The 13,246-nt window shown below is 45.9% G+C and overlaps 1 protein-coding gene across 10 annotated transcripts in view; it reads left to right on the forward strand.

The window, feature by feature from the left end:
• LOC110498654 (teneurin-3) overlaps positions 1-13,246 on the forward strand; it is a 426,574-nt gene that overhangs the window by 347,880 nt on the left and 65,448 nt on the right. For 5 of the 10 annotated variants that reach the window (XM_036954326.1, XM_036954328.1, XM_036954331.1 and 2 more), the window contains 4 exons: positions 4,526-4,552; positions 5,690-5,698; positions 7,259-7,405; positions 8,643-8,862. In XM_036954326.1, coding sequence (XP_036810221.1) covers positions 4,526-4,552; positions 5,690-5,698; positions 7,259-7,405; positions 8,643-8,862 — 403 coding nt within the window. The remainder of the gene's footprint in view (positions 1-4,525; positions 4,553-5,689; positions 5,699-7,258; positions 7,406-8,642; positions 8,863-13,246) is intronic. The other 5 variants (XM_036954329.1, XM_036954330.1, XM_036954335.1 and 2 more) reach the window with 2 other exon arrangements.

Below are 13,246 nucleotides of genomic sequence, written 5' to 3' on the forward strand. Positions count from 1 at the left end.
GCATGTGGGTGCGTGTGTGTTCTGAGAAGTGCAGCTGAGTGTATTAGTTGAGAACCAGGAAACTGCAGACTTACTGCCCCAAGGTTTCTCCAGCTCTCCAGCTCCAGAACCCCATCCCAGGCTCCCTGTTCTCCCCCTCTGCCCTTCCTCTCCTGGGGCTGGACTGATGGTCAGTCATCCCTCCCTCCCTCACATCTCTCCATCGCCCAGAATAGCACTGCAGAGCCAGCAATATCTCACCCAGCACCACCAGACGTGCCTCCACACACACAGACACACATACTGTACACACATTCATGCACACACACACTCTCCCTCACACACAAACACACTCCCACCAGCTGCAAGTCTGTCTGGTTCGGTTTCTCCCCAGATGTCTGTGTGTCTGGTTCTGTTTCTCCCCAGATGTCTGTGTGTCTGGTTCTGTTTCTTCCCAGATGTCTGTGTGTCTGGTTCTGTTTCTCCCCAGATGTCTGTGTGTCTGGTTCTGTTTCTCCCCAGATGTATGTGTGTCTGGTTCTGTTTCTCCCCAGATGTCTGTGTGTCTGGTTCTGTTTCTCCCCAGATGTCTGTGTGTCTGGTTCTGTTTCTCCCCAGATGTCTGTGTGTCTGGTTCTGTTTCTCCCCAGATGTCTGTGTGTTTGGTTCTGTTTCTCCCCAGATGTCTGTGTGTCTGGTTATGTTTCTCCCCAGATGTCTGTGTGTCTGGTTCTGTTTCTCCCCAGATGTCTGTGTGTCTGGTTCTGTTTCTCCCCAGATGTCTGTGTGTCTGGTTCTGTTTCTCCCCAGATGTCTGTGTGCCTGGTTCTGTTTCTCCCCAGATGTCTGTGTGTCTGGTTCTGTTTCTCCCCAGATGTCTGTGTGCCTGGTTCTGTTTCTCCCCAGATGTCTGTTTGCCTCCAGGTCAGTGTAGTGCCTGATGGTTCTTCATTATCATCCAAGGCTGATGCCCGCTAGACAACACACACACACACACACACACACACACACATCCACTCCTCTTTCGCTCGCTACAAATTCAAACCATCTACTATTGATATATTCCACTGAAATGAGAGAGCAAAATGATTGGTCTCGGTGTCCATCCTCAACACCAACTTTAGATTCAGCTACTAGCTACTGTAGCATTTTGTGTATTGATTTGTCTTTTAAAACGCGGGGGAAAAAACTGTTCACGGTTAGCGTTTCATAAAACACACACACACACACGCAAAACACAGCAGTTTGTAAACTCAATTGTGTAGTTAAAACAGTCCAATTTTATTCACAAAGGCCAAATAATTTCGGTAACTGTGTTCAATAGTTAATTAACGCTGTTACACTCGAGGCTCTGCTTGGGAACTAGGAAGCTCATAATCCCCCTCTCAGTACTGCTGAATGGCTGTTCTGTGTTACCACTGATCTGGCTTCTCTCTTAACGGGCTGGTAGCTCCGTCAGTGTAGCCACATGTGTCACACACTACCGTTATTATACATACATCACTGTGTGTGCGCGTGTGTGTACATGTGTGTGTGTGTTTGTGTACGTGTGTGTGCATGGACCAGGGAATGAGTGAGGCTCATAGCCTCATAGTTCAGTAATAACCATGTTGGGGATTGATTGGGGGATGGGTGGGTGTAGTGGTTTTTCATTGTCCTCAATGGGTTCTGGAGCACTTTGAGCTATAGCATGATTCAAGTCTAAGAGGAGACCCCCTGTTTTTACGGTAGGCTCACCTGGAGCTGAGGGGGTTGTTAAAGGCCCCCAGCGCAGTAAACATTAATTAAGATCATGTTAAATCAATGGATACATGCCAGAAACCTCTACCCCTGCTCCCTCTCTCTCTCTCTCTCTCCCTCTCCCTCTCTCTCTCTCTCTCTCTCTCTCTCTCTCTCTCTCCCTCTCTCTCTCTCTCTCTCCCTCTCTCTCTCTCTTTCTTCCCCTCTCTCTCTTTCTGCTCTCTCTCTCCCTCTCCCTCTCTCTCTCTTTCTGCCCCTCTCTCTCCTCCTACCCCTCTGCTCTCTCTCTCTCTCTCTCCTTCTTTCCCTCTGCTCACTCTCTCTCCTTCTTCTAACCCCTGTGCGCTCTCTCTCCCTCTCTCTCTCTCTCTCTCTCTCTCTCTCTCTCTCTCTCTCTCTCTTTCTAACCCCTCTCTCTCTTTCTGCTCTCTCTCTCCCTCTCCCTCTCTCTCTCTTTCTGCCCCTCTCTCTCCTTCTACCCCTCTGCTCACTCTCTCTCTCTCTCTCTCCTTCTTTCCCTCTGCTCACTCTCTCTCCTTCTTCTAACCCCTGTGCGCTCTCTCTCTCCGTTCCCCCTCATCTCTCTACCCTCTCTATCCCCCTCTCCTCTCCTCCCTCCATCTCTCCATCTGTACCTCAGGGTGGGGATTGAGTGGGTCTGGACGTTGTGATATATAATTGTTTCCAGATTAATGTCACTTTAATCAGCAGCCGCCGAGAATTGTCCCGACAAATAATGAAGCATTGATGTCTATAAGAGGCTGATTAATTCTGCAGCTTGACCCACAGGCACACACACACACTTGCACACACACACACACACTGTACATACACACACAGATGTACACACACACACACACACTGTACATACACACAGATGGACACACACACAGATACATACTGTACATACACACACAGATACATACTGTACATGCACACACATACACACACACACACACACACAGTTCTCCCTGTCCCGATGTGAGTGGAATATGATGGAAGTAAATGAGAAATCTTTAGTGCAATTAGCTGGTAAATTGCTGCCCCTTTGCTCAGGGTTCAGGGATGATTGCTGCTGTTTTCTTAACCCTGACGTTCCATTAGTTCTATTAAGGGATCCTGTTCAACTCTGGGAAAGGGAGAGGATGATGGCCAATCAAGCTGCCACCTGAGCCAGTGTGTGTGTGTGTGAGCTAGTGTGAAGTTACAGCAAGCATCATCTGAGGGAATTTGTGTGTGTGTTAGTGTGAAATTACAGCAAGCATCATCTAAGGGAATTTGTGTGTGTTTTAGTGTGAAGTTACAGCAAGCATCATCTGAGGGAATTTGTGTGTATGTTAGTGTGAAGTTACTGCAAGCATCATCTGAGGGAATTTGTGTGTATGTTAGTGTGAAGTTACTGCAAGCATCATCTGAGGGAATTTGTGTGTATGTTAGTGTGAAGTTACAGCAAGCATCATCTGAGGGAATTTGTGTGTGTGTTAGTGTGAAGTTACAGCAAGCATCATCTAAGGGAATTTGTGTGTGTTTTAGTGTGAAGTTACAGCAAGCATCATCTGAGGGAATTTGTGTGTGTTTTAGTGTGAAGTTACAGCAAGCATCATCTGAGGGAATTTGTGTGTGTTTTAGTGTGAAGTTACAGCAAGCATCATCTGAGGGAATTTGTGTGAAGTTACTGCAAGCATCATCTGAGGGATTTTGTGTGTGTTAGTGTGAAGTTACAGCAAGCATCATCTAAGGGAATTTGTGTGTGTTTTAGTGTGAAGTTACAGCAAGCATCATCTGAGGGAATTTGTGTGAAGTTACTGCAAGCATCATCTGAGGGAATTTGTGTGTATGTTAGTGTGAAGTTACAGCAAGCATCATCTGAGGGAATTTGTGTGTGTGTTAGTGTGAAGTTACAGCAAGCATCATCTAAGGGAATTTGTGTGTGTTTTAGTGTGAAGTTACAGCAAGCATCATCTGAGGGAATTTGTGTGTGTTTTAGTGTGAAGTTACAGCAAGCATCATCTGAGGGAATTTGTGTGTTTTAGTGTGAAGTTACAGCAAGCATCATCTGAGGGAATTTGTGTGAAGTTACTGCGAGCATCATCTGAGGGATTTTGTGTGTGTTAGTGTGAAGTTACAGCAAGCATCATCTAAGGGAATTTGTGTGTGTTTTAGTGTGAAGTTACAGCAAGCATCATCTGAGGGAATTTGTGTGAAGTTACTGCAAGCATCATCTGAGGGATTTTGTGTGTGTTAGTGTGAAGTTACAGCAAGCATCATCTGAGGGAATTTGTGTGTATGTTAGTGTGAAGTTACAGCAAGCATCATCTGAGGGAATGTGTGTGTGTGTTAGTGTGAAGTTACAGCAAGCATCATCCTAAGATTGTGTAAGCAATTTAGGGACTGGGTGTTGGCGACATTAGACAACAGATCGACACACACACATATGTACATGTACAACACTTATACGTACAACCCCCATACGCTGATACGTCACAACAAGCTAAGTGTCTGATAAAGTATGTATCTTCCATCTATTTAACCCCCCCCCCCCCCCCCCCCCCCCGTCACAACGCCGAGAGAAGTCCTACAGGTTTATATGTGAGGATGGTCACACACACTCTGTGTCACATGGGATATCCATCACATTTTCAAACACATGTGGTGTGTGTGTGTGCGTGCGAGTGTGTAAGAAGGGTGCCTGTGCTCGTAGGTACACTACTAACACTCTGGTAAATAGTCTGCCCTGTTTTTTTTCTCCTCTCCTTAACCGCTCGCTCTCCTCCCTTTTTCTCTCTCTCCTTTTTTCTCTTTCAAGCTCACAATCCGGATATTAGAGTCAAAGGTACTGTGGTCTCTCTTTCTTCTGCCCCCCCCCCCCCCTCCCCCCATCGTGCTGTGTGGTACATGTGACCGGCCATAGATTCCCAGTAACCCTCTTCTCTCTCTTTTTCTTTTCATCTCTTTTTTTTATCTCTGATTCTGATTTTTGATGTATTGATTCATTGATGTATTGATTCATTGATGTATTGATTCATTGATGTATTGATTCATTGATGTATTGATTCATTGATGTATTGATTCATTGATTCAGGCTTCTATTGTTGTCACTGTGACTATTTGTTTTCTCATGTCTTCATGTCTTGGTACTGTGGGGTAAATCCAATATCATGTCCTCTCTTGGCGCATGGGAGGATCTTCGGTAACTACCAGGCATGGTAGAACTGGGGGCGTTTTTTAGCCCACATAACCCACCAACCACTGCTCTCGAACGCCCCCGCGCTGGGCACCGGGCGAGGCCACAAACGTTCCAGCGGTCCGATAGAATAACATTGAAATAACGTCATCTAAGCTCAAGCAGCTGACTAGGCATTTTTTTCTTAACGCAGAGATGTTATCCCGGATGCTTTGCCTCAATGCTTTTGGTATACGTGTCAGTGATTTATTTTGTTTGTTTTTTTGCTTTCCCCAAATTGACAGTGAAGAATGGCACCTTAAAATGTCCAAATAACATGAATATATGTTTATTTGTTAATAAATTGATGGTGTTTTACTAGCACCATCCATGCCTTTTGTAGAGAACTAAGAATTGGAGACCTTTAAGAGATATGGACTACTTCTTTAACCCTCGACCTTCGACCTTCCAACAGAACTATCTCCACCGCACACAGGGTGATCTCTCCTTATCAGTCTCTCTCTCGCGCTCTGTCTTTCCTTCTCTGTATCCCACTGTCTTCCAACAGTATGTCCACGGAATCCTCTGCCTCCTCCCTCCTCTTCCTTCCTTCCTCTCTCTCTCTCTCTCTCTCTCTCTCTCTCTCTCTCTCTCTCTCTCTCTCTCTCTCTCTCTCTCTCTCTTTCCTTTTATGTGTTTGTCAGTCGGTCTGCAACCCCCTTCACAGAGACTGAAGTACTGAGTTTTTTTTGTTCATTTTTCTTTCCCAAATTTTTCTCCTTTTCCTTGGCCCCCCCCTAATCGCAGGATTTAAAGGTAATTCATACAAAAGCCCCAGGGAGATTGTCATGGACAATCACTCTCCGCTCTCCTGTTTTTCCCTCTCTCTCTCTCTCTATCTCTCTCTCTCTCTCTCTCTCTCTCTCTCTCTCTCTCTCTCTCTCTCTCTCTCTCTCTTGTCTTGAAGCACGGCGTAAACGTGTCTTTGTACCAGTCTCTCACTGTTTTTTGTGGTCCTTTTTCTGGTTATCTCCATTCTTGTCTGTCTTAAAACCTGTTTCCAACACGCACACACGCACACACACACACACACACACACACACACAAACACACGCATACTGTACACACATACACAAACACACTGTCTGCCATTTTGTTTGTAATTCCCAAAACTCAAACACACACACCTACACACACACACACGCAACCTACACACCACTGACCACCCTTCACACCTGGTTCTTCCGTTTTGTTGGAAAATCCTTGTTGGTCCTGTTTCCATGCATCCGCGGCCTGTATGACCTCCTGACTGTCTAGCCTAGTCGCTGGGCTGCTTTCACTTCCTCCTGGGCTTTGCTTCTATATTATTACAGTTGTATTATTCTCTTGTTTGTTATTATTCTGTGTAAAGGAATGTGACCGAGGCATAAAGTATAGCTGTGGAGGCAGGGACTCAAGCCAGAGCCCTCCCTATACTTTGTGTCCCTATTGTATTGTAGCTTCACATGGATGTGCCAATAGCTACTACTGTCAAAAACTGAGGAAGGCAGAGGAAAAACGATTTAGAGTTTTCGTTTTGGGTTCTTTGATTTCTGATTCTGTTTGATTTGGGCTATTTTGGGACATTGTCGTTATCAAATCTCCCTGAAATTAATGACACGTTATATTTTGGCTTCTTCTTTTGTAACGTATGGTGCATTTTGATTCCTTTTGCTCTCTACTCAATTTCCATGTCCAACAGTTGTATTTCTGACATCCTCTCTTACTTGACTTAATTAAGGCCAAATTCATGTTTTCTTTCAAATTCTTCAACGGTTAACGAGGTTAACGAATGGTTCTTCACGAGGCTTCTATCGTTCATGTGAAATTACAGCATCTGTGCATTTCACAGGCCTGTCTAACCGTCTGATGTCACACCGTCTGATGTCACACTGTCTGATGTCACACTGTCGGGTTATATGTTAAGTTCACCAGAAACCTTTTCATTTTGGTTGGTTATCTACCTGTTAATCTGAATCTGTTTATGTTGATTGTTCATTTGTTTGTTCTCATCGAAAAACTGAGAGGGGGGGGGGGGGTGGATCTCCTCGAAAAAGGAGGACACAGTCACGCATGTGTTCACACAATCCTGAATCACAGAGAAGCGCCTACATACAGACACACCACGATGTTGATATGGGATACACAAGTGCACTCACTCACTCTCCCTCCCTTATTCTCACCTATGCATGCACACACACACACACACACACACACACACACACACACACACACCCACCCACCATCAGCCACACACACTCCCCCCTTCCCTATCCACACATAACCCTCCTATATGTGTGTGTCTGTATTAACTCTCCATGATCTGGTCTGCTACAGAGGGCTGCCCAGGCCTGTGTAACAACAACGGTCGCTGTACCCTGGACCAGAACGGTTGGCACTGCGTCTGCCAGTCCGGGTGGCGTGGGGCGGGATGCGACGTCGCCATGGAGACCCTCTGCACCGACGGCAAGGATAACGAAGGAGGTGAGACATGTCGAAGAGAACTTTATTGTCCATTACGTTTTCACAAAATGGACATTTGTCTTTGGCTCTGGGTTACATTACGTTGTATGCCAGACATTTTCATTAGCAGTCACTTCCAGTACAGGGAGTTCATACATTGGAACTGTGCGTATTGTGTGTGATCCTTGCTGGGATTGAACCCACAACCACATTATATGTGGATCTCTCCACTCTTTAAAGCTCCACCAGGAAAGGTGGTGGCGTCACCGCTATAGAGGCCTGTTAAATAAAGAAATAGAAGAAGGAACAAGTCACATCCTGATTAGTTTTGGAAGAGGGGGATGAGGGAGGGGTGGAGGAGTGACGAGATAGGGGTGCGTCAATCGCGGCGGACAGGTTTTTATCACCCCTCCCCCCCGCCCGGTGGTAGCTGGTTGCCAGATGTACGCCGAGCTTTTAATAACCTAACAAAAACGAATATCAGCCTTTCATGAGCTCCACGTCCTACCCCCCCTTTCTTCCACTGCTCTTTTCCCTCTCCTCCTCTCCTCCTCTCCCCCTTTCCTGTGGACGTCACCTGTGGGAGACAGAGCAAATCTCATTCCCACACAAAGGCCTTGGAAAACAGCCGGCAGGCAGGCTGTTGAAGTAGTAGAGAGAACTATTTCTCCTTTATTTCTCTCTCTTTCTCTCTATCCCTCTCCACTTTCCTTCTTTCTCACTCACTCACACTTTCTTTCACACGCTTTCTTTATCTTACATTCTCTGTCTCGCACTCTCTCTCTCGCTTTCTCTCGCTCTCTTTGCTCTCTCTCTCGCTCCCTCTCTCTCGCTCTCTCTCTTTCTCTCCCTCCCTCACTAACCTACCTAACGGTGAGACTCCAACAGTATATTTAGCCTACAGTTATCCCATCCAAGGCACCAGTCAGGATGGAGGAACCAGGCAGTTTGTCACCACAGCCAGGGGTTAGAGGTCGACTAATAACTTTGAACAACTGGGCCTGCTATTCACTCTCACAGGAACACAGCCAATCCCATTCTGAAAGCCCAACCGAATACAGCCACTTATAACAAAACAAACCTTTGACCACCTGACAAAAAGAGCCACTGGAGGTAGATTTGTTTTTAACTTGGTTAAAAGTATTTTGTTAGTGAATTCACTGTATATGGTTCCTTTAGAGTTATCAGAGATAATCTGATCTGGATCCCATTCCTTACTCCTCTTGTTTGCCTCTTCATAACTCTCTATCTCTCTCAGACGGCCTGGTTGACTGTATGGACCCAGACTGTTGCCTCCAGACATCCTGTCAGACCCAGCCGTACTGCCGCGGCTCCCCGGACCCCTCTGACATCATCAGTCAGAGCCCGTCCAGCCTGATGCCCCAGCATGCCGCACGCTCCTTCTACCAACGCATCCGCTTCCTAGTTGGACCAGAGGGCAGCCACGTCATCACCGGGGACAACCCCTTCAACAAGAGGTGAGCATTCTCATTTCCCATTTATTTGAACAGGTTAGTGTGTGTGTGTGTGTGTGTGTGTGTGTGTGTGTGTGTGTGTGTGTGTGTGTGTGTGTGTGTGTGTGTGCGCGCGGAGGGCTGTGGCGGTCATGACATCAGATGGTTATTGTCATGCAAAAGACTGATTTCATCAAGTAATCATATTTTCAGACTATTCTCAATTGAATTTTGTCTTTACTAATGTGTAAAATTGGTTGTGATTTAAAATGGCCCATTATGAAAGGGGCAGGAACAGGGACAGGGGCAGGAACAGGGACAGGGGCAGGAACAGGGACAGGGGCAGGAACAGGGACAGGGGCAGGAACAGGGACAGGGACAGGGACAGGGACAGGGACAGGGGCAGGGACAGGGACAGGGGCAGGAACAGGGACAGGAACAGGGACAGGAACAGGAACAGGGACAGGAACAGGGGCAGGGACAGGGACAGGGACAGGGGCAGGGACAGGGACAGGGGCAGGAACAGGAACAGGGACAGGGGCAGGAACAGGGACAGGGGCAGGAACAGGGACAGGAACAGGGACAGGAACAGGAACAGGAACAGGAACAGGGGCAGGGACAGGGACAGGGACAGGGGCAGGGACAGGGACAGGAACAGGGACAGGGGGGGGGGGGGGGGGGGAAATGCATCCGTTCGTACTTTAATAATTCAATGGAGGCCGCTTTTCTGATGGTTAGTTACTTCAACCATGCTACTCCGGTTATTTCACCCCAGGCATCAACAACTGTTTGAGGAGCATGCAGGCTCTTGCTGAGCAACAGCTGATATTCCACCCAAACTCTGTATCTCCAACCCTGTTCCTGCAGCTACTCAGTGCTTCATTTGGGAAACCAAGTGAAATCTGTTCGGGAACATCGATAGTAACATGTTTTCACAACAAAACATATTTCATTAAACTGTTGCGCTGAGAAAGGTATGAAGGGGAGAGAGGAGGACATGGAAATGCATGGTTCTGTAGCTAAATGTAATGTCAGCCTATTAGTTATGGGAAGAAAAAAAAAAGCCCTATTACTAGGCTATTCAAAATCAAATACAAATTCACTATACTTGTAGGCTAACTGTAAGCTGCCCTGCACAATCAATGAACCAACAGCATCGCCTAGGCCTATACGTTCTCTCCCAGACTCACGGATAGAACGTTTGGAGTGTAGCACAAGGTAACCAGTCCATCCAATATGCATAATAATACAGTCCACACTCAAAGGCGATTTACTAGAATTTGTTTAATTTTGGAGTATAGGCTAGACCAATTATGTAGCAAAGACATCTGATTATAATCAGTTTAGTTTGATGTTTTTCTGCCATGTTTAATATGCGGTAGGCTATGTATTGTATAACAGCACAAGGGCTTGGGCTCATAGGCCTTTGAATATGCTTTAGCTCTAATATGCATATGGTTGTTTTGAATGAATCATCACCTTAGAAATCTCTGTCCATTTCATTGTGTTAGGCTTTGAAACAACATCCACAACGACCACAGTTTTCCACTCAGTTTCAACCTGCTGTTGAACTTCTGAGCTTTAAAATCACTGTACTGTTTTGATGATAACTGTTTGACGTGATTTTTCGATTGCGTTTGTTTTGAGGGACAATAGAGATCTGAGTACCAGGCCATTAGCGACCTGATGGTCGTTAGCGATTTGGGTACTACCAACGCATGTCCAGAGTACAAGACCACAACCAGCCAGGTGGATACAGTGTGGTCTATAACAATGTTGTCTATAATCATGAACGTTTGTTTCTCCATACTGGACAACAACATGAGTCATATACCATGACCAGCTTCAGTTATGGTCATTCTCAAAGGTCTTATGACTGTTTAAACTTGAACGTTGCTTTAATTCAGTCCAGAGTACCGTGCACGTTTGTGATTGTTCACAATCACAGTTGATCTAGAACCAAATAGATTTCAATAAGAGCAGGACTAACCAGCCGGTAGAGATTAGCTTATGTTTAGAAAGCACACCGCGATAACAGAGCTAAATAGAGATGCTAAACACGGTGCTCGCTGGGGAGAACAGAACAGTCTGATCATCTGATAAAGCAGGAAGAAGTGTGGAGAGATGAGAGGACGGAACTAACAAATAAGGAGAGAGAGAGAGGGGTGGACAGAGAGAGGTGGACAGAGAGAGATGGAGAGAGAGGGAGATGGAAAAAGAAATGGAGAAAGACAGAGACATGGGGAGAGAGAGAGAGAGAGAGCGATGAAGTGAGAAAGAGAGAGGGATGGAGAGCAAAAGAAATATAAATATATGGAGATAAAGGGAGAGAGTCAAGTTCACATCTGTCCCGTGTTAGACCCACCTATCCGGGGGCTTTGTTTAGCCAGTAGTGCTAACACAGAGCATGTGCCTGAACATTTCCTTTAGCCTCTGCCAGCCAGCCAGCCATCCAACACACACACACACACACACACACACACACACACAGGATCCGCAGTAATCCCCAACCAAACAACAGCTCCTCAGCATCAACATGTGAACAAACAAGGCTCTCGCAGACCCGCTCTGCCTCTCCTCCTCCTCCTCATCCATCTCTTCTTCTCCTCCTCCGTCTGTGTGTATTGACATGCCACTCTCCGTCAACAGAGATAGAGAGCTCGTCGTTTAGCAGGAAATGACACTGGAGCGAGAGACTGGAATAGAGATATTATTCAGGGTGGCAATTCATTCAAAAGAGACATACTCAATAAGGAAGTACAGATGTAGGATCTTCATTTGAGCCAGTTTGATACAGCAGGAAAACAATCCTGCATCAACAGGAAATGTGAATATACAATTAATGGACATTTTTGTAGGGGTCGATACATCTTTTGTAAAGGAAAATCAAGTCTGAAATTTCAAAGTGGAAATTGCAAACTTCAGAATCCTTTTTAAACCTTTTTAAACCTCAAACACACTACTAGTTCTACATTTCCTGCATTGCAGTAGTTCTCCTGCAACATGGTGATCAAATTAAGACCCTACATCTGTAGTCTGTGATTTTTTGCATTGCGGCGCAGAGCAGACATCCTGTAAGTGACTGTCTGCAGCACAACAAGGACAGGAAGAGCAAACACCTGTTTACACCTACATTATTATTGACTTCTCCAAACCTCCAATTGAAATAGTCTCACTGCTTTAAAAGCAGGCACTACCAAGGCTTTCTGCCAAGGTTATTGGATAAAAACACGTCGGACCCCTTTGTGTGTCTCAACTTCCTACACTAAAGCTTTATTTTCCTTTGTCTGCCATAATCGTCTAACAATACAATTGCAGAACATTTTCATTTCAGAGTTTGTTTAAATGCAATCCATTGGCTCCCTTATACAGGTTATATAGTTACTGGGAATGAGGAGTCTGAATACACTGTGAAGAATGTTATTATTCCTCTTTATGGATTGTGACGTGTCAAATTAGGCATGTGGCCACGAACGCTTCACTACTTTATGTGGTGGCTCACATACACACACACACACACACTCTCACACACACACACACACAGCTGAATTTAGATAAGACCACTTCTTTGCCACGCTTCAGCAAACTCTAGAAGAGGGAGACGGGCGATGGAGCTTAAAGGTGCAGTATATTAACCAGGAAGACCGACCCCCAACCTCTCTCTTGTTTTAGGTCCTTCCCTCAGTGTTTTTATATTGCACACAGATTTCAAGCGGATTAACGCTCGGGGACTAGTTGGTCTTGGCTCTGTCGACTCCCCTTATGGCCCTGTTCTGTGTAGTGATGTTGTGGTCTCGTGGTCAAGGGCCTGGTTAATTGGTCCTCTGACTGGGGTTAGCAGGGGGGGTTCAAATCCCAGGTGCCGGGTCACAGCTGTGGAGCCCCGGGGGCGAGCTGAAGCGGTATCCTTGAATGACTTTGGTGAGAGGCCAGCTGGCGGCTAGAGACTAATCTGTCTGATAAGAACTACATGGAGGACATCCTGGACTGTGGTGTCCAGCCCAGTGTTTAAAAACTCAGGGTAAAAGACAACATCCTCAATTCTGACAGCAGACATAGACGTAACACTCAATGCCAGTACAACATGTACAAATATCATTTAGAGAAAAAGGTCACAGAGGTGACAGTGACAGTGGCACTTTCTAACTCCAAGCCACATTCCATGACACACCATGTAAAAAAGGAAATATCACCCGTCAGTTACTGAGGCGCTGCCTGTTGCCTACAGCAACCTTTGTCATGCTTATTATTCGAGGGAGAGAGAGAGATGTGTGCCAGTGGAAGGGGAAAGGTTAAGGGTTAACTAAAGGTGTTATTTCGTCATGCACCAGAGTAATGATAATACCCGAGTAATGATAATACCCGAGTAATGATAGTACCCGAGTAATGATAGTACCCGAGTAATGAT

Source organism: Oncorhynchus mykiss, chromosome 19 (genome assembly GCF_013265735.2).
Source record: "Oncorhynchus mykiss isolate Arlee chromosome 19, USDA_OmykA_1.1, whole genome shotgun sequence".
NCBI lineage: Eukaryota > Metazoa > Chordata > Actinopteri > Salmoniformes > Salmonidae > Oncorhynchus > Oncorhynchus mykiss.